Consider the following 11,615-nt stretch of genomic DNA (forward strand, 5'->3'; position numbering starts at 1 on the left):
GGTGAGATGGGAAAGCCCCAAACCTTCCTATTTTCCTGCCAATTACTTTTCATGATATAAGCAAACACAACCCCTTGTCAATTATTTTTCATCTCCAACATAGCCCCTACAATATCAAAAAAGAAAAAGTATGGATGAAGGAGGGTTGCTACAAAAATTTAAAAGATGACTTCGAGGCACTCTGCTTAAATTGCAGGGAATTTGGACAAATTTTTACAGACTTAATTTGAGAAAACATTGTATGCAAGGCCAAGCTGGTAAATTCAGTGTGTTCCACAGACTGCGTCATAAGGACAAAACAACTGAACTGAAAAACATAAATCTGCCTTTTCAACAGAAAACTTGTCTAAGTAACAGCTCAGAGGGATTTTATTGCAAAATCTATTTATGTGTTAGCACATTTAATGGCAAAAAATATCAGAACCATTTACTGGTGGTAAGTTTATTAAATCATGAATGGAACATGGTTTAATATCCCCTTTAAGAGTAATATTTCTAAAATCAGTTTGTTTCACCAGACTATAAGCATGCAATTTGAGGAAACCAGGTGGCATGAATTATGAGGAGTAGATTTTACATTTGATGCTTAAATGATGGGTCGCCACACTGATGCCATAAACACAGTTCATCTTGCCATTGTTGTTAAACATTTATGACCATCATGCTTCTGAAGAAATGGCTTCTTTCATGCTATTAGAAGACAACTAGATCAAAAGATTTATACCAAGCAATAAAAAATAAGCTAACGGAATTTTCTTGTCCACTGTCAACATGTCTAATAGTTACTGCTAATGCCTTGGGGACAGAAGATAAAGGAGCATGGGGTTGTAATGTAACAGAAGACAATGCAACCATTGTCCCAAATCCATGTTTGAAGAAGTATCATTGCAAAACACAACAACGAAATGTATGCACAAATGATTTATAATGATAAATGGACAATATTGTGCATAGTGTCACCAACCTGTGAATCTTGAAAGGGCCAAGGATCTAATCATAGCCAGTTCAGGAATTCCTCTAAAGTGTTGATGTTGACTATGGAGACATCATTTACTTTTCAAAAGTAAGATGGCTAAGTTGAGACCAAATGTTGAAAATATTTTATGGTTTAGGACATGTTATCAAGTTGTTTATGGAATCAAAAGCTGAATATGTGTCAGAACTTAATAATTAAAAACTGGCTTAAAGATTTAATATTTTTATATTTAAATGGATTAAGTCTATGTATTCAAAATGAAAACTTACTCATTAATGCAATGTTTCCAACTATAATAGAAATCCAGATGAAACTGGAATTATGACAAGCTCAAATAAAGACAAACAATTTTAAGTATTTCAACACATTGGCTGAGCAGTTTTGTGTACAGTAAAAAACAAAACAAAACAAAACAAACCATATAGCCTTGCTTTTCAGTTTGATATAGTTTGAAAACAGATTTCAAGATTTCTGGGAAAATTGTATTTTGGTAAAGTTACAACTCTATTTTTAATCAACATACATATGTTACTTGACAGTTTTCAAAGGAAACACATAAAGCTTCAATCTAACATTCGAAATAAGATAATTCTCTTCTAATATGACCTAGAGAAGCCAAAATGGTTGAACACCTCTGTGGTGATATTTTATTTGTGCACCCCAATAAAGCTTATCTGAGGATCAGAGGAAAAAGCCAGCCACTATAGTAAACATAGAAGTCAGGCAAGGGTAGCACACGCCTTTAATCCCAGCACTAACAATGGAGGTCTGGAGGTCTGTACAGACAGACAGGAAGTGACAGAGCTGGGCAGAAAGAGGAAGTGATGTAGTTGGGCAGAGAGAGGAAGAGGACAGGGACACAAAGGCATATAGCCCTGGGTATACAGGAAGTAGGTATCTTGGGCTGAGGATTTCTAGTGGTAAGAACGTGACTGGCTGCTTTCTGCTTTCCTGATCTCTCAGTTTTTACCCCAATATCTGGCTAAGACCATTTAGAATTCGTCTCACACACTTCCATCCTAGAGCGTGAGCAAACATGGTTGCTGAACACTACTTCCAGAGATTCTCTCAGTCAGCCTCGAGTGGGGCATCTCTAATACGATCCATAGTGTTCATCCTGCTAGACTAGAGCTACCCTTAAAAGTTCCTTGTTTAGGTGTGATGGAAAGGAACAGATTGGAGTTGAAGCTGTCAGGGAACTGTCTTGTGAACACTGTAATGTTCGGAAATGGAAAGGAAGGCCCACATTCTTAGCAGTGCCCTAGGGAAAAATTGCATTTGAGTATATCAACACTATTTACAAGGCAGTAGATCCTGAGCAGACCTTATGACAGTGACCAGGTGATTGCACATCTCTTAATTTGTAAGTCAGAACGCTCTTCAGTAAGATCAGCGTTGGCCTGGTACTAATGAATGAAAATCTAAAAGCTTGAACAGGTACTATTCCTCTGGTTCTTTTATCTTTCTTTTTATTTGTTCTTTGTGTCTTTCACATCATGCGTCTTGATCCCACCTACCCACCAATAAAAGAAAATAAAAATTTAAGAGAAAAAAAAGGAAGAAAGGGAAAATCTCGTTATGGAAGCCGTAGTGTGACACAGTGAATCATACAGTAAACTCCTTTAACCACACATTTTTACATGCAGGCATTCATCACAAAGAATCATTGGTCTGATTGGAGGTCCCTGGTCTCCGCTACACCATCGATGCAGGGCCCTCACTGGGACTCTTCCTGGACATTCTGTTGCTGTCCTGTGTCATGGACATCGTGCAACCCTGGGCCCACAGGACCGGATTCCCACCCCCTCACCCCCCCACACACACTCCCCCACCCTCATGCTCCAGCAGATCACAGATGGCGTATATGTTGTAGTGGGCCAATACATAACTCTGGTTCTGGGCCTGGGTAATTGCAAGGCTGGTCAGCCCTCCAGCTCTCCCCTGTCTTCACCACCAGGGTGAGCTCTCTAGCATTGCCCTGGTTAGTTCACCCCTGGCAGCGGTGAGCAAGGGGCGGGGCTAGTTCTCTGGCTTTCACATTCTCAGGGTGGGTTCTCCCACACCGACACCTTCAGGGTCAGCTCTACTGTGTTGCCCAGGTGAGGTGTAGGCGCCACTCTTTCAAGTGCTGCAGCTGATGAGGGGCAGGGACAGCTCTCTCGCTGTTATGGCCTCAGGGCCAGTTCTCCCACCTGCCTCCGGTGTTGACCGGCTTGGGAGGGAGGGTTACCTCTCTTCATCCCATGCCATCACCTGACAGATGAGTAATGGGAACAGTTCTCCCATGCTCACAACTTCAGGCCTGGCTCACCCACACCTTTGCCAACAGGGTCACCTCTACTGTGCTGCCCACGCAAAGGGCAGGGGCCCACTTCCCCAAGAGCTGCAGTTGGTGAGGGGTAGGGTCTGCTCCTTCACCCACCACAGATGGCAGGGTAAAGGGGGGGGGCATCTCTCCCTTGCCCTCACCACCACACGGCAGAGGAGGGAGGTGTGGCCAGCCATCCCACTCCCACACCCTCAGGGTTATCTCATCTGCACCCCTGCGTACAGGGTCAGCTCTACTGTGCTGCCCAGGTGAGGAACAGCACCTGTTTTCCTCAGTGATGCAGCTGTAAGGGGAAGGGTCAACTCCCTCCTCTATCACAGGCGGTAGGGGTGAGGGGGAAGGAGGGGCATCTCTCCCCCGTCCACACCTCTGCATGACAGATGCCTAATCAGATAGCAGCATCTGAGACAGACAGCTCTCCCATGCTCAGCTTTGGGGCTGACTCACCTACCCCTCCACCAACAGGGCTGGCTCTATTGTGCTGTCCAGGTGAGGTGCAGGGTCTGCTCTCCTGAGTGGTGGGGGGAGGGCAGGGGAAGCCATCCTGCTCTTATGACCTCAGGACCAGCTCTCACACCTACCTCTGCCTGCCGTTGATGGGGGCGGGCATCTCTCGCCCACCCATGCTACCATATGGCAGATGAGGGGCAGGCACAGGTCTCCCACGCTCACGTTCTCTGGCCAGCTTACCTGTGCCCTCGTCAATAGGGTGGGCTCCACTGTGCTGCCCCAGATGAGGAGTAAGGCTCACTTCGCCAAGTGCTACAGCTGGTAAAGGGAAGGGTCAGCTCCCTCTCCAGCTGGAGGCAGTAGGGGCAAGATGGAAGGGCATCTTTCCCTCACCCACACTACCACATGGCAGGTGGGAGGGGTCTGACCTACTCTCCCATTCTCATGCCCTCAGGGCCAGCTCGCCCATATTCCTGCGAACAGGGTCAGCTCTACTGTGCTGCCCAAATGAGGTGTAGGACCCTCTCTCCTGAGTGTTTCTACCAGTGAGGGGTAAGACCAGTTCTCCCTAGTGTTACAGCCAGTGAGGGGTGGGGCCAACTCTGTACATTCCCCATCCTCTCATTTTTGGTGGTATCAGGAGCCTCAGATATCAAGAGATAGTGGCTGCATCTGCATCAGTGTCATGAACCTAGACATGGGCCCCTGCAGCCACCAAGACCCAAGCATCATCGTGGCTCTGAAAACTACCACCATGGTCTTTAAGGCGAGATTACCTCAAGTCTTTCTGGGCATCTTCCTCCTTCGTCTGAGCGGTTCATTCTGTCATTCAACAATTTGCTCACAACTATGTGCAAAACATAGTAGCTGCATTAAGGAAATGAAATACATTTATCTATTTTCACCAGGTTTCCAAACTCAGAGGGAAGAAAAAGTGAAAATGTGAAATAATATCTTTCTCTATTTACTGTATCATGGTGTTGTTTGCATATCAGGTGTGATAATGTTTTAACACTGAAAGGAATGGAATCTATTTATTTTACTTCTCAAGACCTAGCAGAATGCCCTAATAAAAACTTGGGTAATTCACCACATGAATAATTGTTATTTTCCAGTAACAGAGGAGGAGAAATACAAGGCAGGTCTTGAAGATTTGACCAATGGAGGATAAAGGTAAGAAGAAAAGGTCTGGAAATAGTATATTCCATGGTAAGGACTCCCTAAATGCCTGCTTATGAAATGTGCATTAGAATCAAACATGGAAATATCATCTGTGGATGCAGAAACTGTGAGCCCGAGGAAGGAAGTGAAGGGGCTGGTGGTTCACAAACTGTGCAGAAGTTAGTGACATCTTGTGAGTAGTTTTAACTGTCAACATTTTAAAGTGACAGAATAAGGACAGCAGCGACTACACTTATGCCCTGAAGACACAGCACTGTGTCTGGTCATACCTTTGGGATAATGTCAGTGGTATCCATTTAAGAAATTTGGTAATTCCATAATCTCATCAATTATACAAACTTATTAAAGCAGTTTATAGCCAGAGTGAAAAATAAACCATCCGACAGAGTGCCATGCTTTTATTTACCATCTTGCATATAAGTGACAAATATACTCCTAGTACAGTTCTAATTTGACAGAGCACAACTACTGTGCAATTTAAGAGGCTACCAAAACAATCAAGTCACATACCTATTTTTCCATGAAGACAACAATTTGACAAACTTGATAAAGACCAAATTATCTAAACTATGTTTCTAATAATTTAGATTAGTATTGAAAATTGTTATGAATATTCATTTAAGTCTAAGTATTGTCAAGACTATTGTTCTTCCAAATGGTTTCAAATAAATGCAAAAGAAAGTATTTAAATTTCCCAGTAAATAGAAACAAGTAGCATTTTACTAAATGTTGGTAAAATATGGGCATAATATTACTCTTTCAGATACATCAGGCCACATATAAAAAGAGAAAAATAACCCAAACTTGTACTGTTTCTTAAAAGAACCATTGTCTAGCCAACATTTAACACTCAAACTCCCTATAATGTTTCTATTGCAATCCTGAGAAAGTTATTTTTCACATCACCATTAACCAACCAGGACTTGAAAGCTCTGTCAGCTCTGTGTTCATCTTCAGCCCCATTTTTATCTGACTTACTTTGATCCTAACTCTTTTCAGTTCACTTTCCCTGCTTAGGATACCCATCACAATCCCTTTAGTTCTTCCATACGTTATGAGGAAGAAGATCTCCTCTGTTCCCATCTAGTTCCAGCTCCCTATAAGCCTGGTAGGACTTGCTAACCAGGCTGGGGAGTTGGGAAGAGAGGAGACACGCAGTCCGAGTTCCTCTCTGGAAATGCTACCAGTCTAAAGGGACTACAAATCCTGACCTTGCAGTATTTCTGAACTACATCTTTTCACTTAAAATAACAGGAGAAAGACGGGAGAGTGAGTGTGAGGAACCTTGGCAAGCGCCAATGGAGCTGGGTATAGCCATACCAACAGCAAGCAGTATTAGAAAGTGGTGCAGAAAGAGAGTCACAAAAAACCCACAGAAGGCGGCCCACTCCTGTTCTCCTGCAACACCATTAGTGCCCAGTAATTGTCTGCAAACTTGGTGTCCATATTGCCACATGCTCAACAGGTAAATGGAAAGGGCCCCTAGACAAAGCAAAAAAAAATCCAGGTGGCAGACTGAACACAACAGGGTCGCAGGAGTGTTAAAAGCTGTGCAGCCTTCAGTAACATGTGTGAAGCTCAGAAAGTGTATGAACCATGGCCGTGAACGAGCAGATACTAATACAGAACAGCACGGCGGCCATGTGAAAGCGGAAGCATGTCTACGGTCTTCATCTTGAGGCAGAAGATGCAGAAAAGTCAGCAGGAAAAAAAAAAAATCAAAAACACTGCATACCCGTTGCATTTGCTCAAGCACAGGTGAGAAGGGACTTGCTCCAGTGGTCTTTTCAAAGGCAAGGGTTAGCCTGACTGGAAGCCAAAGGGCCTGGGAATCTCCACTGGCTCTCTTATCGGGCGACGTCTGGGTCGACGGATTCCGTCACGCGACAGGTAGTACTGCAGTGGGTTTGGCCACAGGTCCTCTTTGATAATCTCAGCGATTCTGTCCGATTCTGGAAGGCTGTGGTCTGAAAACCAGGTGAAGAAGCTGCAGATGAGGTTTTGGTTTCTGCGAATGAAGGACTGCGGCTCGTGTCCTCTCCGCCAGATGATCGGGGTGGAAAGCGACACCACCCGACCAGAAGATCTCACTTCATACTCCTTGACAATCAGCTTGTTTCTGAAGTAGGGGTTTCTTCGAAAGAAGAACTTGAATTTGCAGCCGGCCTTAGGGTGTCTCAGTTCCTTCACCTCCAGGTTGGTTACGTACCTTAACATCTCCGCATCCTGACCCCTGACCATGGCCGACAACTGAGGGTGGTTCCGGAAGGCAGTCATCCAGAAGCCCGGGATATTCTGAATGATGTAGTTCCTCCGCTCCAGATAGTGTCGCCGCATCCGCCCAAACTTCTGCTCCAGATGCTGGAAGGCCCTGTCAGCCTGGGCATTCACGGTGTCCAGCTCCTGCTGGATGGCCTCCAGAGGGTTCATGCGGAGATTGATGCCCAGATGCCAGGGCCCAGCCTCCTCCTCCTCCTCCTCCACCTCCCTCGCCTCCAGCATCTCCATGTCCTCGCCCGCCGCGGGCTTCTGCTCCACCTCCATCCCCTCCTCCTCCTTCTCCTCCTTTCCTTCGGCCGCCACTCCAGGCTGCTCCTCGGCGGCTGCCACCGCCACGGTGCCCCGTTCGGTCTCCGCGTCGTCGGCCTGGGCCTCGGCGCCCCGAGTTGCCAGGGCCTGCTCCCCGGCTTCCGGAGCCGCCGCGGCCGCCGCGGCCGGGGGACCCTCGGCGGGAGGCGGAGTCTCTCCCTGCCCGGCTGCGGTCCCCCGCATCGCGGGGTCAAGCCCCCCGACACCCCGGGGTCCCGGGCTCGCCGGGGTCTCCTCCGCGCGGCCCTCACCTGTCACCACCGCGGTCGCCGAGCTTCCCTCGCCGGGCCGCCGGCCTGGGTTCCCCGGGACACCGTCCGCCGCCGCATCGCAGAGGCCGCGGCTGCGGGGGACAAGGGTCCCCTCGCCCGGCTCCGGGACGCTCATGTCCGGCACGGTGGCGCCACAAGCCGCAGCGGACACACACACGTCCCCCTCCGGGAGGCCACGCCGCCGCCTGCCCGCCCGCTCGCTCGCTACGCCCCTTCCCTGTCTCCGGGGCGGTGACGTCAGGGCGGCAGCCCCGCGAGTCTCGCGAGAGCTGGCGGCCGCCCCGGGATGGGTTCCGCCGTCCGGATTGGCTGCTAGAGCGAACGTAGCGGGTTGCCATGGTCCCAGGGATTCCCGTAAAGGAGTGTCCGTCGTCCTCGGAGAGCCGGGGCAGCGGCGGATCCCCTTCCTGGGCTCCTGGAGGCATCTGGGCCCCCGCCGCCGTGGTGGCTGCACGGCCCCGCACGCGGCCCGCCGTCGTCCAAGGCCTGCCCACACGCGCATCCGCTTTCCAGCGAGGTGAAAAAGGTGAAAATGTCGCCGGGCAACCGGAAAAGCCGGGAGCAGAGATGTCCGTATTTAACCGAGGTGGATGCCAAAGTCCCCCCCCACCCCGACCCCACCGTAGAAATGAGAACTGTGAATTCTAGCCTGGTATGACGACGGGTCCTGGGCTGTCACATCCTGGCCCGCTGGTGCTGGGGAAGATCGCGACCTCTGGGCTAACCTGGGCTACAGAGGGAGACGCCCCACCACCACCAACCCCCCCACCCCCACCCCATCCCGGCTCAAAACAATAATCAAAACGCAATTCACTTCTAATCTCTTGACGTTACTGGGGAGCAAAGCTCTGTGCGTTTGTTTAGGAATTCCTGTTTTTGTTTTTTTTCTGGAAGATGTTTTGTGGTTGTAATTAAGGGTTGCTCTCTTCCTGTGGATAAACACCACGTCGTCATATGGTTTCTTACAAAAATCCTGTGAAGTGTTGATGATATTCCTTTTACTCAAAGTGGAGCCGAGGCGAGGAGAAACCGAGTCGCTTGCTAAAATGAAACAGAAAATGACGGAGGACTGATTTGAGCCCCCAGAGATTTGACTCTGATGCTCTCCGAACAGAATATGACGTCACTTGAACACAAAAGCATCAACGCAGTCAGTGTCAAGTTGATGCATGTTTCCTCCCTCCTCATCCACACACAGATTAATATTGAAGGACAGATTCATTCATTTCATTTCTGTTTTGAGAAAAAGCATGTAGCTATGACTGGACCTCAAACTCAGTATTTTGTCAAAATTATCAGAACAAATGTCACGTTTTGTCTAACAAATATTTCCAGAACATTATTCACCTTCTTGCAATGAAGTTCATAGACAATATAACTTCGCTACACACATAAATAGGAAAACTTAATATAACAATTTTACCATAAAAGTTCTTCTAGTAATGGCGGTTTTAGTATGCCCTGTGATGATGGCGTCGTTAGAAAGTTATACTTCTCATAAAAGTCACTGGATTGAGCCTGACCCGGATGTCCATATCAGGTATTCTGAAATTGTAATCAAATTTTGGTGAAGTTCTGGGTTAAAAAATGCGAGACACACACACACACACACACACCCCCAAGAAGTTCTGGGTTAAAAATGCGACACACACACACACACACACACACACACACACACACGAAGTTCTGGGTTAAAAAATGCGAGACACACACACACACACACCCAAGACACGTATTTTCACTTTTAAATATTTGCTGGCTATGTTATTCTCATTAACTCTCACTAGAGGGAGCCACCTGTCCTTTAGAAAGTGACAGTGAGCCTAGGACAGACCTGGAGTCTTGTAAATTGACCCACAATCTGTTATTCCCATTAAACTACGATTGTTGAAAGAAACTCAGACAGGATTAGTTTTATTTTGATGTTCCAGGAACCATCAGACTGAAGTGTCCCACTTGGCTCTGCCTGATAAGGTCCCCACCAGTCTTGGACTTGATTCAAATTCTAGCTCCATCGTTCATTGGCTAGTTGACCAGGACAAGTCACCTTACCTCTCTAGGCCACGATTTCCTAATAAAAACAAAAATTGGGGGCCGGCAAGATGGCTCCGCAGGGAAAGGTGCTTGCCACCTAGCCTAAGGGTGAGTTTAATCCCTAAGACCGACATGGAAGAAAGAAAATGATTCCTGCAAGTTGACTTCTGACCAATGCCAGTACCCCTATGTCATGCACACGCACAAAATCAATAAATCAGTGATTTTAAAGGAATGTTTATATTTAAAATGGAAATTACCAGTCATATTTTCGAACCCTAATATGAAGAAGACACAAGATGTATAAAATAAAAAATGATGTAGAAAGTATTAAGCATTATAAGCTTTCAATTAATAGAAAATAGTAATATTACTTTTATGACAAAGCTTACATATATTTTAATTAAATTTTAATAGACTATTTAATGATTTCCTTTAGAGCGGTAAGGGCACGGAGTTCAGAGACAAAGTCATTCATGCAGATGAGAGTATCCGGGGTATGCTTATGGAGGAAATGAAATTTGACTTGGTTCCTACTTTGGAGAAAAACTAACCAGCTGGAGAAGAGGTGGAGCCCGGGAACATAGGAAGTATATTTGCACACTAATTCAGCTACTCCATTGTTTGTGCTACACTTGTCTAATAAAATAATCACCATTCCCATGTGTCTAGTATTTTTATATCAATCAAAGAGCAATAAAAATTTGAGCTGGTCAGCCACAGTCACTTCCTTTCCTTTGAGTGGCGAGATCTCAGTAGCGGCTGCTAAACTGAAGAGCACAGCATTCCATCGTGGGACAGTTTGATTGGGCATTTTTCTAGACACAGCATCATGTAGGGGGAAGGCAGGCTTGCGGGAACTAAAATGCCATACAAAGAGACAACAGGGACGCAACTTATAAGTGCTTGATAGAGAGGAAACAATGGAATTCATCCTTTTGTTTTTCATTTATATATAATTGGGAAGGAACAGTATTACTACAAGTACTGACTGTCTCACATAATATCAAAAAGATGATCCAGCATCTCAGGTGGATAGATGGAGTGGGGTTGGGGGTACTGGGGATGGGAACAGGAGAGATCAGGTGTGGGGAGAGACAACGGGAATGGGGGGGGGGGGCCGTCTCAGGGACAAGCTAGAAACTTAGTGTGTAAGACAAATTGCTAAACAGTCTTATTAATATTTTTAAAAAACCCAGAGCCAGATATTGGGGTGAAAGCTGAAAGATCATAGAAGCATAACAAGCCACAGCTAACCTCACCTTGCCAACTCCTCAGACGATCCTGTTTCCAGAAGTCTCAGCAGAACTGTTTAAAAGCCTCTAGTTCCTGGTCTTCACACCTTATATACCTTTCTGCTTCCTGCCATCACTTCCTAGCAAAGGCATGAGATCTCAAATCCTGGGATTAAAAGTGTGTGCCACCATGCCTGGCTCTGTTCCCAGTGTGGCCTTGAACTCACAGAGATCCAGATCTCTGCCTCCCGAATGCTAGGATTAAAGGTGTGTGCTACCACTGCCTAACCTCTATGTTTAATATAGTGGCTCTTCTGTTCTCTGACCCCCAGATAAGTTTATTGGGGGACACATATCACCACATTAGTGCAGTGGAAACTTATCTAAGATGACCCTAGATAAGACTCCTAGCAATGGGTGATAAGAGTCTGCACCCACCTTCTCCTGTAACCAGGCAAGGCTTCCCCTGGAGGGGCTGGGATCCCAACCAGCCACATAACCTCTGATCTACAATTTGTCCTGCCTACAAGATGTGCTGGGGTAAAGGT

The 11,615-nt window shown here is 46.5% G+C and overlaps 1 protein-coding gene and 1 long non-coding RNA gene across 3 annotated transcripts; one reads left to right on the forward strand and one right to left on the reverse strand.

Moving 5' to 3' along the window:
* Window positions 1–5,320: 5,320 nt before the first annotated feature.
* On the reverse strand, window positions 5,321–7,975 carry Tspyl1 (TSPY like 1). The gene has a single exon (XM_059272971.1). The coding sequence runs from the start codon at window positions 7,911–7,913 to the stop codon at window positions 6,738–6,740; it is 1,176 nt and encodes a 391-aa protein (XP_059128954.1). The 5' UTR covers window positions 7,914–7,975; the 3' UTR covers window positions 5,321–6,737.
* A 148-nt stretch (window positions 7,976–8,123) lies between these two features.
* On the forward strand, window positions 8,124–10,495 carry LOC131918790 (uncharacterized). Of its 2 annotated transcripts, none has more exons than XR_009381088.1 (3): window positions 8,124–8,384; window positions 8,807–8,948; window positions 10,272–10,495. It is a non-coding gene; the product is annotated as an uncharacterized LOC131918790 (long non-coding RNA). The 2 variants fall into 2 exon arrangements; XR_009381089.1 differs by lacking the exon at window positions 10,272–10,495 and adding an exon at window positions 9,730–10,259.
* The last annotated feature ends 1,120 nt before the right edge of the window (window positions 10,496–11,615 follow it).

The sequence above is a fragment of the Peromyscus eremicus genome, chromosome 8b (assembly GCF_949786415.1).
Source record: "Peromyscus eremicus chromosome 8b, PerEre_H2_v1, whole genome shotgun sequence".
In the NCBI taxonomy this organism is placed as follows: domain Eukaryota; kingdom Metazoa; phylum Chordata; class Mammalia; order Rodentia; family Cricetidae; genus Peromyscus; species Peromyscus eremicus.